Source organism: Daphnia pulex, chromosome 5 (genome assembly GCF_021134715.1).
Source record: "Daphnia pulex isolate KAP4 chromosome 5, ASM2113471v1".
In the NCBI taxonomy this organism is placed as follows: domain Eukaryota; kingdom Metazoa; phylum Arthropoda; class Branchiopoda; order Diplostraca; family Daphniidae; genus Daphnia; species Daphnia pulex.
Window position 1 is genome coordinate 11,944,431 of NC_060021.1, and position 16,969 is coordinate 11,961,399.

Below are 16,969 nucleotides of genomic sequence, written 5' to 3' on the forward strand. Positions count from 1 at the left end.
ATCTTGGTGCCCGTTGTAGCGGACGGCATTGGTTCCTTAAAGTTACGGCGGGTGCACGACTCTAAACTGTGGGACCTTACGGACCCGAGCCACAATCACGGCGTGGATATTCCCTCCCCTGGCAGACGTCCACGAGAGTGTTCTAAGGCGAAAAGCCGCGTCTGTTTTTATATATATGTTCATTAATTATGTGGTTCATAATATGAGTATCAGAGCCGTGCATCTGTAGTGTGTTCATATGGCTCCTCTGGAACGTCTCCAGCAGGCACACGGGAGGCCTGGGTTCGATTCCCGGCGGCCCATGCTGAAGCCTTCTCTCGACATCCTTGTGGTGTCGATGAGGAAAAAAGATTCCTTCGATGGAAGTGGCTGATAGCTGCTAACTGTGTGGTCCTGGGTGTTGCCGAGGGCAATATGGCGCGTTTACTGCTGATTCTCATAGCCAAGAGAGTTATGCTAAAAAAGTTTAACCAAGTGGTATGTAGTATAGCTCAGTTGGCAGCCAGCCGCCGAGGCACGCCGACGCCTCGGGTTCGATCCCCGGGTCCGTCAGAGTCTTCTGAGCTCAAGATTTTTGGTTTTTAATTCGTATTTCATTAATACTTGTGGTCGCGGTGAAAGATATGCAAAAAGAGTTTGTTGGCCGATATGTCGTCTGGCTTGATGGTTAGCCAGCTGGCGGGGCACGCCGCCATTCCGGGTTCGATTCCCGGGGCCGCCAGTGTATCCCATTGATAAGGGATTTGCGACATGCAAATGTTCTGGTAGAGCAGAGCCTCCTGGGGACGCCCAGTGACGCCGAGCGGGGTCACCCCACTGGGGATGCCCACAGGGGCCCCCACCCGCTGATGCGGCCGCCACAACACTTGCTTTTTGTAATAAAATAAATAAGTTGGGTGAACCAGGTAGTTGTTGATAGTGCCATTTATTATTTTTTGGTTATTTTGTGAGTGTTACATCATCCGAAACGGTAATTGGTGTACTCGGGCCAAAAAGTTCTTCGGATCGTTCAGAAGTTTTGTCTTTCATTGTAACGTCCTTGCTTGGTGATGCCAAGAGTTGGCTTTCGGCGTCCGTAGTTGAAGTGGCCGGAATTGTAATTTTTAGCAGTGGAATCTGTGGGGTCAGTGATGACGTTTGCTGTCCTGGGCTGAATGCAGTTCGTTTACCAGGGATGAATGATGGTGGACGTTGGAGAGCCGCTTTTTGGCGGTCCAATTCGGCCTGTTGTAGGTTGATATTCGCCATGGTAGCCAGTCGGCGCTCCTCTTGAGCGATGAAGCTGCCAGCTTCCCGTGCTTCAGCCCGGGCCAATATTTGTCTGCTTTTTTCTTGCTCCAGTTGTTGCAGTTCGTCTCGTTGGGCGGCTGAGAGATAAGCCATCGGAATGGATGGTGGAGGTCTGGCTCCATATGGAGCTCCCCGGCGTCTCATGGGTTGATGTCGGGTTGTATATCCAGATCCGGAGGGCCCGGATTGGGTAGGATCATATCCGCCCCGGAGGTTGCAGAGTGGATACGCTCCTGCTGGGAGAATCCGGGAGAGTCTCTCGCGGATGCCGTTCCGATCTCCGGCTAGGAGCGAGGCAGTGAAGCAGTCTTTTACAATGGCCTCTGCTCTGATGATGTTTTCGTTCGTGTGGGCCATCCTGGGTTCTTTCTCTACAGGAGAGGGGTGTTTTATTAAAAACAATTAATATTAGTTTTATGGTACAGAGTACACAATATTTTTATCAAAAAAATATGTAAAGGATTTATCAACTGGGGGCGTATTGCCAAGCCAGGAAAGAGTAAAAAATCGACTGGGAGTGTACAAGACACAGGCCAGGAATGTAACACAGAAAAAAATGGGTTTGTGTTATCGACCTACAGAATGAGGTTTTTCCAGAAGTAAAGAGAAGGTAAGTGACGGCGTTGTCTCGGATTGCAGACGGGCCGGGAGCGACGTCAATTGTAGAAAGGGCTCCTTCGATTGGTGTGGCTCTATCTCGGCTGGAAAGATGGTCCTAGCAGGAGGTAGATCCAGGCTGCTGGTGCTGCGATGTCCAGTTGTGGCTAAGGCGTCGGGCGGTAATTCAAGTGAAGGAAGAGAAGTTGGGTAGAGTGGCGAAATTCCGCAAACCAAGTGCCGGCTATGGAGGGCCAGACACGACGCGAGCAGAAACACCTGTTTTGGATACATTTTAACAAAAAAATTAAACAAAAAAGTTTGGTATACCAAAAGAGGCGGAGGATACTTAGACTATTCCGGAACGAGCTTGTTCTTGGCTCTCTTGTAGTCGAATGATGTAGGAACGATAAACGTCGGGGGTTTATATACCCAGATTCGCAGCGGTGGCGTTTAAAGTTCAGGGGGTAAGGAATTCCCCGTAGGTTGGGTAGACAATAGTGTCAATTAATAAATCGCGGGCGTTCGAGGATTGTTCTCGAACCTTCCAGAACGTTCTAGAATCTTCTAGAACATTCCGTATTGGATTCATGTGGTGGTTGCACTAATCCAAGATATGTCGTCCATATTTTATATGTTTTTTTGAAAGGTTTTATGTTTTTTATAAAATCAGTAAAAGCCGTGAAATTACGGCGTGTCCCATGGATACATTTTCGGCTTAAAACTGTGAGCTTTTTATTTTGGCTGTATCGTCTGGTCTAAAAAGGTCCGGTTAAGCGGGCCGAGTACTGGGCGCAAGAGTAGCCGTTCTCGCCGAACCCGTCATTCCCTGATCCCCCCGGGCTCTTAGGCTATCCCGGGCGGTCGTAATGTCCGCGAGGGAGTTCAGTTTTCTCCGCTTTCCCTACTGGTTTGCTGCCGGTGGCCAATTGTCGACCGTCGGATAGTTAAAAAGTGCCGTTTTTGTATTTTGTGTTGCTGAAAAATATTTTCCAAGCTTTGCCAGGATCGATTTTGAAGAATTTTGCTTGATTCGTTACTGCAGGTTTGATCTGGTCGTTTTCCGAGCTCTGCCAGGATTGTTTTTGGAGGTTTTTACCGATTCGTTACCTACGTTTATGCGGTATTCCCCGTATTTTGAAATTTGTATTGGTTATACTCGAAGTCCAATATAGTAACTAATAAAAAATGTATTGGTCGACATGTCAATTAGCTCAGTTGGTAGAGCGCTGAACTCGTGTTCAGAACGTCCGGGTTCAATTCCCGGTGGATCCAATTCCAGATCCTCCCGAAAAGAGGTCGATTATTGCAGGTTTCATTTTTCAAGCTTTGCCAGAATCGATTTTTACATTGGTTATACCAGAAGTCCAATATAGTGACTAACACAAAGATTGTTGGCTGATATGTCAAGTAGCTCAGTTGGAAGAGCGCTGAACTCGCGTTCAGAACGTCCGGGTTCAATTCCCGGTGGATCCAATTCCAGGTTATCCCGAAAAGAGGTCGATTATTGCAGGTTTCATTTTTCAAGCTTTGCCAGAATCGATTTTGCAATTTACATTGGTTATACCAGAAGTCCAATATAGTGACTAACACAAAGTTTGTTGGCTGATATGTCAAGTAGCTCAGTTGGAAGAGCGCTGAACTCGTGTTCAGAACGTCCGGGTTCAAATCCCGGTGGATCCAATTCAAGATTATCCTGAAAAAAAGATCGATTTTGGTTTTTTTAGACCGCCTGTTAGGTTAGGTAGGCCAGTTTTAAGATTATATGTGGAATACTAATCTTTTCTGTTTGCGTCCGAGGTCGTAACATTTTATTCCGGCAGAGCCGGTATTCTGTGATATTTTTCCTAGATCTGGGAATGTTGAGACCGCCTGTCAGGTTAGGTAGGCCAGTTTAAAGATTATATGTGAAATAATAATCGTTTCTATTTGCGTCCGAGGTCGTAGAATTTTATTCCGGCGGAGCCGGTATTCTGTGATATTTTTACCTAGATCCGGGAATTTTTAGACCGCCTGTCGGGTTAGGTAGGCCAGTTTAAAGATGATATGTGAAATAATAATCGTTTTTATTTGTGTCCGAGGTCGTAGGATTTTATTCCGGCGGAGCCGGTATTCTGTGATATTTTTCCTAGATCCAGGAATGTTTAGACCGCCTGTCAGGTTAGGTAGGCCAGTTTAAAGATTATATGTAATGACCCTTAGTAGTCGTTTCGATTTGTTTCGGTGGTCATATAATTTATTCCGGTGCAACTGGCATGTGTACAAGCACGTACGTTTATATGGTATTCCCGTATTTTGAAGTTTACCTTGGTTATACCCGAAGTCCAATATAGTGACTAACAAAAAGTTTATTTGTTGATATGTCAAGTAGCTCAGTTGGTAGAGCGCTGAACTCGTGTTCAGAACGTCCGGGTTCGAATCCCGGTGCGTCCAATTCCGGATTACCATGGAACCAGGTGGGCAATTCCCAATTGATGTCCAAGAAATGTTTTTATCCCAGAAACAAATGTGTTTAAGGCTCAGAGTGCCCAGAGTCCAACATAGGGGTCACAAATATGTTAGCTGGTTGATATGTCACTTAGCACAATGGTAGTGCACTGGAATAGTATCCAGAAGAGCCGGGTTCGAATCTCGGAGACACCGCTTAAATGGTGGGTGACATAGGCGATTCTGCCAAAAAAGTCTAAGGCTAATGAGTAGTAGCCACCGTGTGTGTCCCCAGGGGCGCGAACCATGTAAAAGTGGGGAGCCGCTACCGCCACTGGGGCATATGCTGTGATCAAACGCTCATGGACGGCCCGAAGTCGAGCTGAGAGGATCTTGGTGCCCGTTGTAGCGGACGGCATTGGTTCCTTAAAGTTACGGCGGGTGCACGACTCTAAACTGTGGGACCTTACGGACCCGAGCCACAATCACGGCGTGGATATTCCCTCCCCTGGCAGACGTCCACGAGAGTGTTCTAAGGCGAAAAGCCGCGTCTGTTTTTATATATATGTTCATTAATTATGTGGTTCATAATATGAGTATCAGAGCCGTGCATCTGTAGTGTGTTCATATGGCTCCTCTGGAACGTCTCCAGCAGGCACACGGGAGGCCTGGGTTCGATTCCCGGCGGCCCATGCTGAAGCCTTCTCTCGACATCCTTGTGGTGTCGATGAGGAAAAAAGATTCCTTCGATGGAAGTGGCTGATAGCTGCTAACTGTGTGGTCCTGGGTGTTGCCGAGGGCAATATGGCTAGTTGGGTAGAGTGGCGAAATTCCGCAAACCAAGTGCCGGCTATGGGGGGCCAGACACGACGCGAGCAGAAACACCTGTTTTGGATACATTTTAACAAAAAAATTAAACAAAAAAGTTTGGTATACCAAAAGAGGCGGAGGATACTTAGACTATTCCGGAACGAGCTTGTTCTTGGCTCTCTTGTAGTCGAATGATGTAGGAACGATAAACGTCGGGGGTTTATATACCCAGATTCGCAGCGGTGGCGTTTAAAGTTCAGGGGGTAAGGAATTCCCCGTAGGTTGGGTAGACAATAGTGTCAATTAATAAATCGCGGGCGTTCGAGGATTGTTCTCGAACCTTCCAGAACGTTCTAGAATCTTCTAGAACATTCCGTATTGGATTCATGTGGTGGTTGCACTAATCCAAGATATGTCGTCCATATTTTATATGTTTTTTTGAAAGGTTTTATGTTTTTTATAAAATCAGTAAAAGCCGTGAAATTACGGCGTGTCCCATGGATACATTTTCGGCTTAAAACTGTGAGCTTTTTATTTTGGCTGTATCGTCTGGTCTAAAAAGGTCCGGTTAAGCGGGCCGAGTACTGGGCGCAAGAGTAGCCGTTCTCGCCGAACCCGTCATTCCCTGATCCCCCCGGGCTCTTAGGCTATCCCGGGCGGTCGTAATGTCCGCGAGGGAGTTCAGTTTTCTCCGCTTTCCCTACTGGTTTGCTGCCGGTGGCCAATTGTCGACCGTCGGATAGTTAAAAAGTGCCGTTTTTGTATTTTGTGTTGCTGAAAAATATTTTCCAAGCTTTGCCAGGATCGATTTTGAAGAATTTTGCTTGATTCGTTACTGCAGGTTTGATCTGGTCGTTTTCCGAGCTCTGCCAGGATTGTTTTTGGAGGTTTTTACCGATTCGTTACCTACGTTTATGCGGTATTCCCCGTATTTTGAAATTTGTATTGGTTATACTCGAAGTCCAATATAGTAACTAATAAAAAATGTATTGGTCGACATGTCAATTAGCTCAGTTGGTAGAGCGCTGAACTCGTGTTCAGAACGTCCGGGTTCAATTCCCGGTGGATCCAATTCCAGATCCTCCCGAAAAGAGGTCGATTATTGCAGGTTTCATTTTTCAAGCTTTGCCAGAATCGATTTTTACATTGGTTATACCAGAAGTCCAATATAGTGACTAACACAAAGATTGTTGGCTGATATGTCAAGTAGCTCAGTTGGAAGAGCGCTGAACTCGCGTTCAGAACGTCCGGGTTCAATTCCCGGTGGATCCAATTCCAGGTTATCCCGAAAAGAGGTCGATTATTGCAGGTTTCATTTTTCAAGCTTTGCCAGAATCGATTTTGCAATTTACATTGGTTATACCAGAAGTCCAATATAGTGACTAACACAAAGTTTGTTGGCTGATATGTCAAGTAGCTCAGTTGGAAGAGCGCTGAACTCGTGTTCAGAACGTCCGGGTTCAAATCCCGGTGGATCCAATTCAAGATTATCCTGAAAAAAAGATCGATTTTGGTTTTTTTAGACCGCCTGTTAGGTTAGGTAGGCCAGTTTTAAGATTATATGTGGAATACTAATCTTTTCTGTTTGCGTCCGAGGTCGTAACATTTTATTCCGGCAGAGCCGGTATTCTGTGATATTTTTCCTAGATCTGGGAATGTTGAGACCGCCTGTCAGGTTAGGTAGGCCAGTTTAAAGATTATATGTGAAATAATAATCGTTTCTATTTGCGTCCGAGGTCGTAGAATTTTATTCCGGCGGAGCCGGTATTCTGTGATATTTTTACCTAGATCCGGGAATTTTTAGACCGCCTGTCGGGTTAGGTAGGCCAGTTTAAAGATGATATGTGAAATAATAATCGTTTTTATTTGTGTCCGAGGTCGTAGGATTTTATTCCGGCGGAGCCGGTATTCTGTGATATTTTTCCTAGATCCAGGAATGTTTAGACCGCCTGTCAGGTTAGGTAGGCCAGTTTAAAGATTATATGTAATGACCCTTAGTAGTCGTTTCGATTTGTTTCGGTGGTCATATAATTTATTCCGGTGCAACTGGCATGTGTACAAGCACGTACGTTTATATGGTATTCCCGTATTTTGAAGTTTACCTTGGTTATACCCGAAGTCCAATATAGTGACTAACAAAAAGTTTATTTGTTGATATGTCAAGTAGCTCAGTTGGTAGAGCGCTGAACTCGTGTTCAGAACGTCCGGGTTCGAATCCCGGTGCGTCCAATTCCGGATTACCATGGAACCAGGTGGGCAATTCCCAATTGATGTCCAAGAAATGTTTTTATCCCAGAAACAAATGTGTTTAAGGCTCAGAGTGCCCAGAGTCCAACATAGGGGTCACAAATATGTTAGCTGGTTGATATGTCACTTAGCACAATGGTAGTGCACTGGAATAGTATCCAGAAGAGCCGGGTTCGAATCTCGGAGACACCGCTTAAATGGTGGGTGACATAGGCGATTCTGCCAAAAAAGTCTAAGGCTAATGAGTAGTAGCCACCGTGTGTGTCCCCAGGGGCGCGAACCATGTAAAAGTGGGGAGCCGCTACCGCCACTGGGGCATATGCTGTGATCAAACGCTCATGGACGGCCCGAAGTCGAGCTGAGAGGATCTTGGTGCCCGTTGTAGCGGACGGCATTGGTTCCTTAAAGTTACGGCGGGTGCACGACTCTAAACTGTGGGACCTTACGGACCCGAGCCACAATCACGGCGTGGATATTCCCTCCCCTGGCAGACGTCCACGAGAGTGTTCTAAGGCGAAAAGCCGCGTCTGTTTTTATATATATGTTCATTAATTATGTGGTTCATAATATGAGTATCAGAGCCGTGCATCTGTAGTGTGTTCATATGGCTCCTCTGGAACGTCTCCAGCAGGCACACGGGAGGCCTGGGTTCGATTCCCGGCGGCCCATGCTGAAGCCTTCTCTCGACATCCTTGTGGTGTCGATGAGGAAAAAAGATTCCTTCGATGGAAGTGGCTGATAGCTGCTAACTGTGTGGTCCTGGGTGTTGCCGAGGGCAATATGGCGCGTTTACTGCTGATTCTCATAGCCAAGAGAGTTATGCTAAAAAAGTTTAACCAAGTGGTATGTAGTATAGCTCAGTTGGCAGCCAGCCGCCGAGGCACGCCGACGCCTCGGGTTCGATCCCCGGGTCCGTCAGAGTCTTCTGAGCTCAAGATTTTTGGTTTTTAATTCGTATTTCATTAATACTTGTGGTCGCGGTGAAAGATATGCAAAAAGAGTTTGTTGGCCGATATGTCGTCTGGCTTGATGGTTAGCCAGCTGGCGGGGCACGCCGCCATTCCGGGTTCGATTCCCGGGGCCGCCAGTGTATCCCATTGATAAGGGATTTGCGACATGCAAATGTTCTGGTAGAGCAGAGCCTCCTGGGGACGCCCAGTGACGCCGAGCGGGGTCACCCCACTGGGGATGCCCACAGGGGCCCCCACCCGCTGATGCGGCCGCCACAACACTTGCTTTTTGTAATAAAATAAATAAGTTGGGTGAACCAGGTAGTTGTTGATAGTGCCATTTATTATTTTTTGGTTATTTTGTGAGTGTTACATCATCCGAAACGGTAATTGGTGTACTCGGGCCAAAAAGTTCTTCGGATCGTTCAGAAGTTTTGTCTTTCATTGTAACGTCCTTGCTTGGTGATGCCAAGAGTTGGCTTTCGGCGTCCGTAGTTGAAGTGGCCGGAATTGTAATTTTTAGCAGTGGAATCTGTGGGGTCAGTGATGACGTTTGCTGTCCTGGGCTGAATGCAGTTCGTTTACCAGGGATGAATGATGGTGGACGTTGGAGAGCCGCTTTTTGGCGGTCCAATTCGGCCTGTTGTAGGTTGATATTCGCCATGGTAGCCAGTCGGCGCTCCTCTTGAGCGATGAAGCTGCCAGCTTCCCGTGCTTCAGCCCGGGCCAATATTTGTCTGCTTTTTTCTTGCTCCAGTTGTTGCAGTTCGTCTCGTTGGGCGGCTGAGAGATAAGCCATCGGAATGGATGGTGGAGGTCTGGCTCCATATGGAGCTCCCCGGCGTCTCATGGGTTGATGTCGGGTTGTATATCCAGATCCGGAGGGCCCGGATTGGGTAGGATCATATCCGCCCCGGAGGTTGCAGAGTGGATACGCTCCTGCTGGGAGAATCCGGGAGAGTCTCTCGCGGATGCCGTTCCGATCTCCGGCTAGGAGCGAGGCAGTGAAGCAGTCTTTTACAATGGCCTCTGCTCTGATGATGTTTTCGTTCGTGTGGGCCATCCTGGGTTCTTTCTCTACAGGAGAGGGGTGTTTTATTAAAAACAATTAATATTAGTTTTATGGTACAGAGTACACAATATTTTTATCAAAAAAATATGTAAAGGATTTATCAACTGGGGGCGTATTGCCAAGCCAGGAAAGAGTAAAAAATCGACTGGGAGTGTACAAGACACAGGCCAGGAATGTAACACAGAAAAAAATGGGTTTGTGTTATCGACCTACAGAATGAGGTTTTTCCAGAAGTAAAGAGAAGGTAAGTGACGGCGTTGTCTCGGATTGCAGACGGGCCGGGAGCGACGTCAATTGTAGAAAGGGCTCCTTCGATTGGTGTGGCTCTATCTCGGCTGGAAAGATGGTCCTAGCAGGAGGTAGATCCAGGCTGCTGGTGCTGCGATGTCCAGTTGTGGCTAAGGCGTCGGGCGGTAATTCAAGTGAAGGAAGAGAAGTTGGGTAGAGTGGCGAAATTCCGCAAACCAAGTGCCGGCTATGGAGGGCCAGACACGACGCGAGCAGAAACACCTGTTTTGGATACATTTTAACAAAAAAATTAAACAAAAAAGTTTGGTATACCAAAAGAGGCGGAGGATACTTAGACTATTCCGGAACGAGCTTGTTCTTGGCTCTCTTGTAGTCGAATGATGTAGGAACGATAAACGTCGGGGGTTTATATACCCAGATTCGCAGCGGTGGCGTTTAAAGTTCAGGGGGTAAGGAATTCCCCGTAGGTTGGGTAGACAATAGTGTCAATTAATAAATCGCGGGCGTTCGAGGATTGTTCTCGAACCTTCCAGAACGTTCTAGAATCTTCTAGAACATTCCGTATTGGATTCATGTGGTGGTTTCACTAATCCAAGATATGTCGTCCATATTTTATATGTTTTTTTGAAAGGTTTTATGTTTTTTATAAAATCAGTAAAAGCCGTGAAATTACGGCGTGTCCCATGGATACATTTTCGGCTTAAAACTGTGAGCTTTTTATTTTGGCTGTATCGTCTGGTCTAAAAAGGTCCGGTTAAGCGGGCCGAGTACTGGGCGCAAGAGTAGCCGTTCTCGCCGAACCCGTCATTCCCTGATCCCCCCGGGCTCTTAGGCTATCCCGGGCGGTCGTAATGTCCGCGAGGGAGTTCAGTTTTCTCCGCTTTCCCTACTGGTTTGCTGCCGGTGGCCAATTGTCGACCGTCGGATAGTTAAAAAGTGCCGTTTTTGTATTTTGTGTTGCTGAAAAATATTTTCCAAGCTTTGCCAGGATCGATTTTGAAGAATTTTGCTTGATTCGTTACTGCAGGTTTGATCTGGTCGTTTTCCGAGCTCTGCCAGGATTGTTTTTGGAGGTTTTTACCGATTCGTTACCTACGTTTATGCGGTATTCCCCGTATTTTGAAATTTGTATTGGTTATACTCGAAGTCCAATATAGTAACTAATAAAAAATGTATTGGTCGACATGTCAATTAGCTCAGTTGGTAGAGCGCTGAACTCGTGTTCAGAACGTCCGGGTTCAATTCCCGGTGGATCCAATTCCAGATCCTCCCGAAAAGAGGTCGATTATTGCAGGTTTCATTTTTCAAGCTTTGCCAGAATCGATTTTTACATTGGTTATACCAGAAGTCCAATATAGTGACTAACACAAAGATTGTTGGCTGATATGTCAAGTAGCTCAGTTGGAAGAGCGCTGAACTCGCGTTCAGAACGTCCGGGTTCAATTCCCGGTGGATCCAATTCCAGGTTATCCCGAAAAGAGGTCGATTATTGCAGGTTTCATTTTTCAAGCTTTGCCAGAATCGATTTTGCAATTTACATTGGTTATACCAGAAGTCCAATATAGTGACTAACACAAAGTTTGTTGGCTGATATGTCAAGTAGCTCAGTTGGAAGAGCGCTGAACTCGTGTTCAGAACGTCCGGGTTCAAATCCCGGTGGATCCAATTCAAGATTATCCTGAAAAAAAGATCGATTTTGGTTTTTTTAGACCGCCTGTTAGGTTAGGTAGGCCAGTTTTAAGATTATATGTGGAATACTAATCTTTTCTGTTTGCGTCCGAGGTCGTAACATTTTATTCCGGCAGAGCCGGTATTCTGTGATATTTTTCCTAGATCTGGGAATGTTGAGACCGCCTGTCAGGTTAGGTAGGCCAGTTTAAAGATTATATGTGAAATAATAATCGTTTCTATTTGCGTCCGAGGTCGTAGAATTTTATTCCGGCGGAGCCGGTATTCTGTGATATTTTTACCTAGATCCGGGAATTTTTAGACCGCCTGTCGGGTTAGGTAGGCCAGTTTAAAGATGATATGTGAAATAATAATCGTTTTTATTTGTGTCCGAGGTCGTAGGATTTTATTCCGGCGGAGCCGGTATTCTGTGATATTTTTCCTAGATCCAGGAATGTTTAGACCGCCTGTCAGGTTAGGTAGGCCAGTTTAAAGATTATATGTAATGACCCTTAGTAGTCGTTTCGATTTGTTTCGGTGGTCATATAATTTATTCCGGTGCAACTGGCATGTGTACAAGCACGTACGTTTATATGGTATTCCCGTATTTTGAAGTTTACCTTGGTTATACCCGAAGTCCAATATAGTGACTAACAAAAAGTTTATTTGTTGATATGTCAAGTAGCTCAGTTGGTAGAGCGCTGAACTCGTGTTCAGAACGTCCGGGTTCGAATCCCGGTGCGTCCAATTCCGGATTACCATGGAACCAGGTGGGCAATTCCCAATTGATGTCCAAGAAATGTTTTTATCCCAGAAACAAATGTGTTTAAGGCTCAGAGTGCCCAGAGTCCAACATAGGGGTCACAAATATGTTAGCTGGTTGATATGTCACTTAGCACAATGGTAGTGCACTGGAATAGTATCCAGAAGAGCCGGGTTCGAATCTCGGAGACACCGCTTAAATGGTGGGTGACATAGGCGATTCTGCCAAAAAAGTCTAAGGCTAATGAGTAGTAGCCACCGTGTGTGTCCCCAGGGGCGCGAACCATGTAAAAGTGGGGAGCCGCTACCGCCACTGGGGCATATGCTGTGATCAAACGCTCATGGACGGCCCGAAGTCGAGCTGAGAGGATCTTGGTGCCCGTTGTAGCGGACGGCATTGGTTCCTTAAAGTTACGGCGGGTGCACGACTCTAAACTGTGGGACCTTACGGACCCGAGCCACAATCACGGCGTGGATATTCCCTCCCCTGGCAGACGTCCACGAGAGTGTTCTAAGGCGAAAAGCCGCGTCTGTTTTTATATATATGTTCATTAATTATGTGGTTCATAATATGAGTATCAGAGCCGTGCATCTGTAGTGTGTTCATATGGCTCCTCTGGAACGTCTCCAGCAGGCACACGGGAGGCCTGGGTTCGATTCCCGGCGGCCCATGCTGAAGCCTTCTCTCGACATCCTTGTGGTGTCGATGAGGAAAAAAGATTCCTTCGATGGAAGTGGCTGATAGCTGCTAACTGTGTGGTCCTGGGTGTTGCCGAGGGCAATATGGCGCGTTTACTGCTGATTCTCATAGCCAAGAGAGTTATGCTAAAAAAGTTTAACCAAGTGGTATGTAGTATAGCTCAGTTGGCAGCCAGCCGCCGAGGCACGCCGACGCCTCGGGTTCGATCCCCGGGTCCGTCAGAGTCTTCTGAGCTCAAGATTTTTGGTTTTTAATTCGTATTTCATTAATACTTGTGGTCGCGGTGAAAGATATGCAAAAAGAGTTTGTTGGCCGATATGTCGTCTGGCTTGATGGTTAGCCAGCTGGCGGGGCACGCCGCCATTCCGGGTTCGATTCCCGGGGCCGCCAGTGTATCCCATTGATAAGGGATTTGCGACATGCAAATGTTCTGGTAGAGCAGAGCCTCCTGGGGACGCCCAGTGACGCCGAGCGGGGTCACCCCACTGGGGATGCCCACAGGGGCCCCCACCCGCTGATGCGGCCGCCACAACACTTGCTTTTTGTAATAAAATAAATAAGTTGGGTGAACCAGGTAGTTGTTGATAGTGCCATTTATTATTTTTTGGTTATTTTGTGAGTGTTACATCATCCGAAACGGTAATTGGTGTACTCGGGCCAAAAAGTTCTTCGGATCGTTCAGAAGTTTTGTCTTTCATTGTAACGTCCTTGCTTGGTGATGCCAAGAGTTGGCTTTCGGCGTCCGTAGTTGAAGTGGCCGGAATTGTAATTTTTAGCAGTGGAATCTGTGGGGTCAGTGATGACGTTTGCTGTCCTGGGCTGAATGCAGTTCGTTTACCAGGGATGAATGATGGTGGACGTTGGAGAGCCGCTTTTTGGCGGTCCAATTCGGCCTGTTGTAGGTTGATATTCGCCATGGTAGCCAGTCGGCGCTCCTCTTGAGCGATGAAGCTGCCAGCTTCCCGTGCTTCAGCCCGGGCCAATATTTGTCTGCTTTTTTCTTGCTCCAGTTGTTGCAGTTCGTCTCGTTGGGCGGCTGAGAGATAAGCCATCGGAATGGATGGTGGAGGTCTGGCTCCATATGGAGCTCCCCGGCGTCTCATGGGTTGATGTCGGGTTGTATATCCAGATCCGGAGGGCCCGGATTGGGTAGGATCATATCCGCCCCGGAGGTTGCAGAGTGGATACGCTCCTGCTGGGAGAATCCGGGAGAGTCTCTCGCGGATGCCGTTCCGATCTCCGGCTAGGAGCGAGGCAGTGAAGCAGTCTTTTACAATGGCCTCTGCTCTGATGATGTTTTCGTTCGTGTGGGCCATCCTGGGTTCTTTCTCTACAGGAGAGGGGTGTTTTATTAAAAACAATTAATATTAGTTTTATGGTACAGAGTACACAATATTTTTATCAAAAAAATATGTAAAGGATTTATCAACTGGGGGCGTATTGCCAAGCCAGGAAAGAGTAAAAAATCGACTGGGAGTGTACAAGACACAGGCCAGGAATGTAACACAGAAAAAAATGGGTTTGTGTTATCGACCTACAGAATGAGGTTTTTCCAGAAGTAAAGAGAAGGTAAGTGACGGCGTTGTCTCGGATTGCAGACGGGCCGGGAGCGACGTCAATTGTAGAAAGGGCTCCTTCGATTGGTGTGGCTCTATCTCGGCTGGAAAGATGGTCCTAGCAGGAGGTAGATCCAGGCTGCTGGTGCTGCGATGTCCAGTTGTGGCTAAGGCGTCGGGCGGTAATTCAAGTGAAGGAAGAGAAGTTGGGTAGAGTGGCGAAATTCCGCAAACCAAGTGCCGGCTATGGAGGGCCAGACACGACGCGAGCAGAAACACCTGTTTTGGATACATTTTAACAAAAAAATTAAACAAAAAAGTTTGGTATACCAAAAGAGGCGGAGGATACTTAGACTATTCCGGAACGAGCTTGTTCTTGGCTCTCTTGTAGTCGAATGATGTAGGAACGATAAACGTCGGGGGTTTATATACCCAGATTCGCAGCGGTGGCGTTTAAAGTTCAGGGGGTAAGGAATTCCCCGTAGGTTGGGTAGACAATAGTGTCAATTAATAAATCGCGGGCGTTCGAGGATTGTTCTCGAACCTTCCAGAACGTTCTAGAATCTTCTAGAACATTCCGTATTGGATTCATGTGGTGGTTGCACTAATCCAAGATATGTCGTCCATATTTTATATGTTTTTTTGAAAGGTTTTATGTTTTTTATAAAATCAGTAAAAGCCGTGAAATTACGGCGTGTCCCATGGATACATTTTCGGCTTAAAACTGTGAGCTTTTTATTTTGGCTGTATCGTCTGGTCTAAAAAGGTCCGGTTAAGCGGGCCGAGTACTGGGCGCAAGAGTAGCCGTTCTCGCCGAACCCGTCATTCCCTGATCCCCCCGGGCTCTTAGGCTATCCCGGGCGGTCGTAATGTCCGCGAGGGAGTTCAGTTTTCTCCGCTTTCCCTACTGGTTTGCTGCCGGTGGCCAATTGTCGACCGTCGGATAGTTAAAAAGTGCCGTTTTTGTATTTTGTGTTGCTGAAAAATATTTTCCAAGCTTTGCCAGGATCGATTTTGAAGAATTTTGCTTGATTCGTTACTGCAGGTTTGATCTGGTCGTTTTCCGAGCTCTGCCAGGATTGTTTTTGGAGGTTTTTACCGATTCGTTACCTACGTTTATGCGGTATTCCCCGTATTTTGAAATTTGTATTGGTTATACTCGAAGTCCAATATAGTAACTAATAAAAAATGTATTGGTCGACATGTCAATTAGCTCAGTTGGTAGAGCGCTGAACTCGTGTTCAGAACGTCCGGGTTCAATTCCCGGTGGATCCAATTCCAGATCCTCCCGAAAAGAGGTCGATTATTGCAGGTTTCATTTTTCAAGCTTTGCCAGAATCGATTTTTACATTGGTTATACCAGAAGTCCAATATAGTGACTAACACAAAGATTGTTGGCTGATATGTCAAGTAGCTCAGTTGGAAGAGCGCTGAACTCGCGTTCAGAACGTCCGGGTTCAATTCCCGGTGGATCCAATTCCAGGTTATCCCGAAAAGAGGTCGATTATTGCAGGTTTCATTTTTCAAGCTTTGCCAGAATCGATTTTGCAATTTACATTGGTTATACCAGAAGTCCAATATAGTGACTAACACAAAGTTTGTTGGCTGATATGTCAAGTAGCTCAGTTGGAAGAGCGCTGAACTCGTGTTCAGAACGTCCGGGTTCAAATCCCGGTGGATCCAATTCAAGATTATCCTGAAAAAAAGATCGATTTTGGTTTTTTTAGACCGCCTGTTAGGTTAGGTAGGCCAGTTTTAAGATTATATGTGGAATACTAATCTTTTCTGTTTGCGTCCGAGGTCGTAACATTTTATTCCGGCAGAGCCGGTATTCTGTGATATTTTTCCTAGATCTGGGAATGTTGAGACCGCCTGTCAGGTTAGGTAGGCCAGTTTAAAGATTATATGTGAAATAATAATCGTTTCTATTTGCGTCCGAGGTCGTAGAATTTTATTCCGGCGGAGCCGGTATTCTGTGATATTTTTACCTAGATCCGGGAATTTTTAGACCGCCTGTCGGGTTAGGTAGGCCAGTTTAAAGATGATATGTGAAATAATAATCGTTTTTATTTGTGTCCGAGGTCGTAGGATTTTATTCCGGCGGAGCCGGTATTCTGTGATATTTTTCCTAGATCCAGGAATGTTTAGACCGCCTGTCAGGTTAGGTAGGCCAGTTTAAAGATTATATGTAATGACCCTTAGTAGTCGTTTCGATTTGTTTCGGTGGTCATATAATTTATTCCGGTGCAACTGGCATGTGTACAAGCACGTACGTTTATATGGTATTCCCGTATTTTGAAGTTTACCTTGGTTATACCCGAAGTCCAATATAGTGACTAACAAAAAGTTTATTTGTTGATATGTCAAGTAGCTCAGTTGGTAGAGCGCTGAACTCGTGTTCAGAACGTCCGGGTTCGAATCCCGGTGCGTCCAATTCCGGATTACCATGGAACCAGGTGGGCAATTCCCAATTGATGTCCAAGAAATGTTTTTATCCCAGAAACAAATGTGTTTAAGGCTCAGAGTGCCCAGAGTCCAACATAGGGGTCACAAATATGTTAGCTGGTTGATATGTCACTTAGCACAATGGTAGTGCACTGGAATAGTATCCAGAAGAGCCGGGTTCGAATCTCGGAGACAC

General features: G+C 46.4%; 3 protein-coding genes across 5 annotated transcripts; all 3 read right to left on the reverse strand.

Annotated features, from left to right (window-relative positions):
* Positions 1-909: 909 nt before the first annotated feature.
* Positions 910-3,011, reverse strand: LOC124194052. Its single transcript, XM_046588070.1, has 3 exons — positions 2,237-3,011; positions 1,870-2,166; positions 910-1,661 (listed from the first exon to the last, which is right to left on the reverse strand). Exon 3 carries the CDS (start codon positions 1,645-1,647, stop codon positions 940-942), a length of 708 nt encoding a protein of 235 aa, XP_046444026.1. The 5' UTR covers positions 1,648-1,661; positions 1,870-2,166; positions 2,237-3,011; the 3' UTR covers positions 910-939.
* Positions 3,012-8,646: 5,635 nt separating this feature from the next.
* LOC124194056 lies at positions 8,647-10,214 on the reverse strand. 3 transcript variants are annotated; one of them, XM_046588074.1, is made up of 3 exons: positions 9,974-10,214; positions 9,607-9,903; positions 8,647-9,398 (listed from the first exon to the last, which is right to left on the reverse strand). In XM_046588074.1, exon 3 carries the CDS (start codon positions 9,382-9,384, stop codon positions 8,677-8,679), a length of 708 nt encoding a protein of 235 aa, XP_046444030.1. In that variant the 5' UTR covers positions 9,385-9,398; positions 9,607-9,903; positions 9,974-10,214; the 3' UTR covers positions 8,647-8,676. The 3 variants fall into 3 exon arrangements, with proteins under 3 accessions (XP_046444030.1, XP_046444029.1, XP_046444031.1); XM_046588073.1 differs by having other exon boundaries at positions 8,647-9,903; XM_046588075.1 differs by having other exon boundaries at positions 9,607-10,214.
* A 3,136-nt stretch (positions 10,215-13,350) lies between these two features.
* LOC124194050 lies at positions 13,351-15,452 on the reverse strand. The gene is made up of 3 exons (XM_046588068.1): positions 14,678-15,452; positions 14,311-14,607; positions 13,351-14,102 (listed from the first exon to the last, which is right to left on the reverse strand). The coding sequence occupies exon 3, from the start codon at positions 14,086-14,088 to the stop codon at positions 13,381-13,383; it is 708 nt and encodes a 235-aa protein (XP_046444024.1). The 5' UTR covers positions 14,089-14,102; positions 14,311-14,607; positions 14,678-15,452; the 3' UTR covers positions 13,351-13,380.
* Between the last annotated feature and the right edge of the window lie 1,517 nt (positions 15,453-16,969).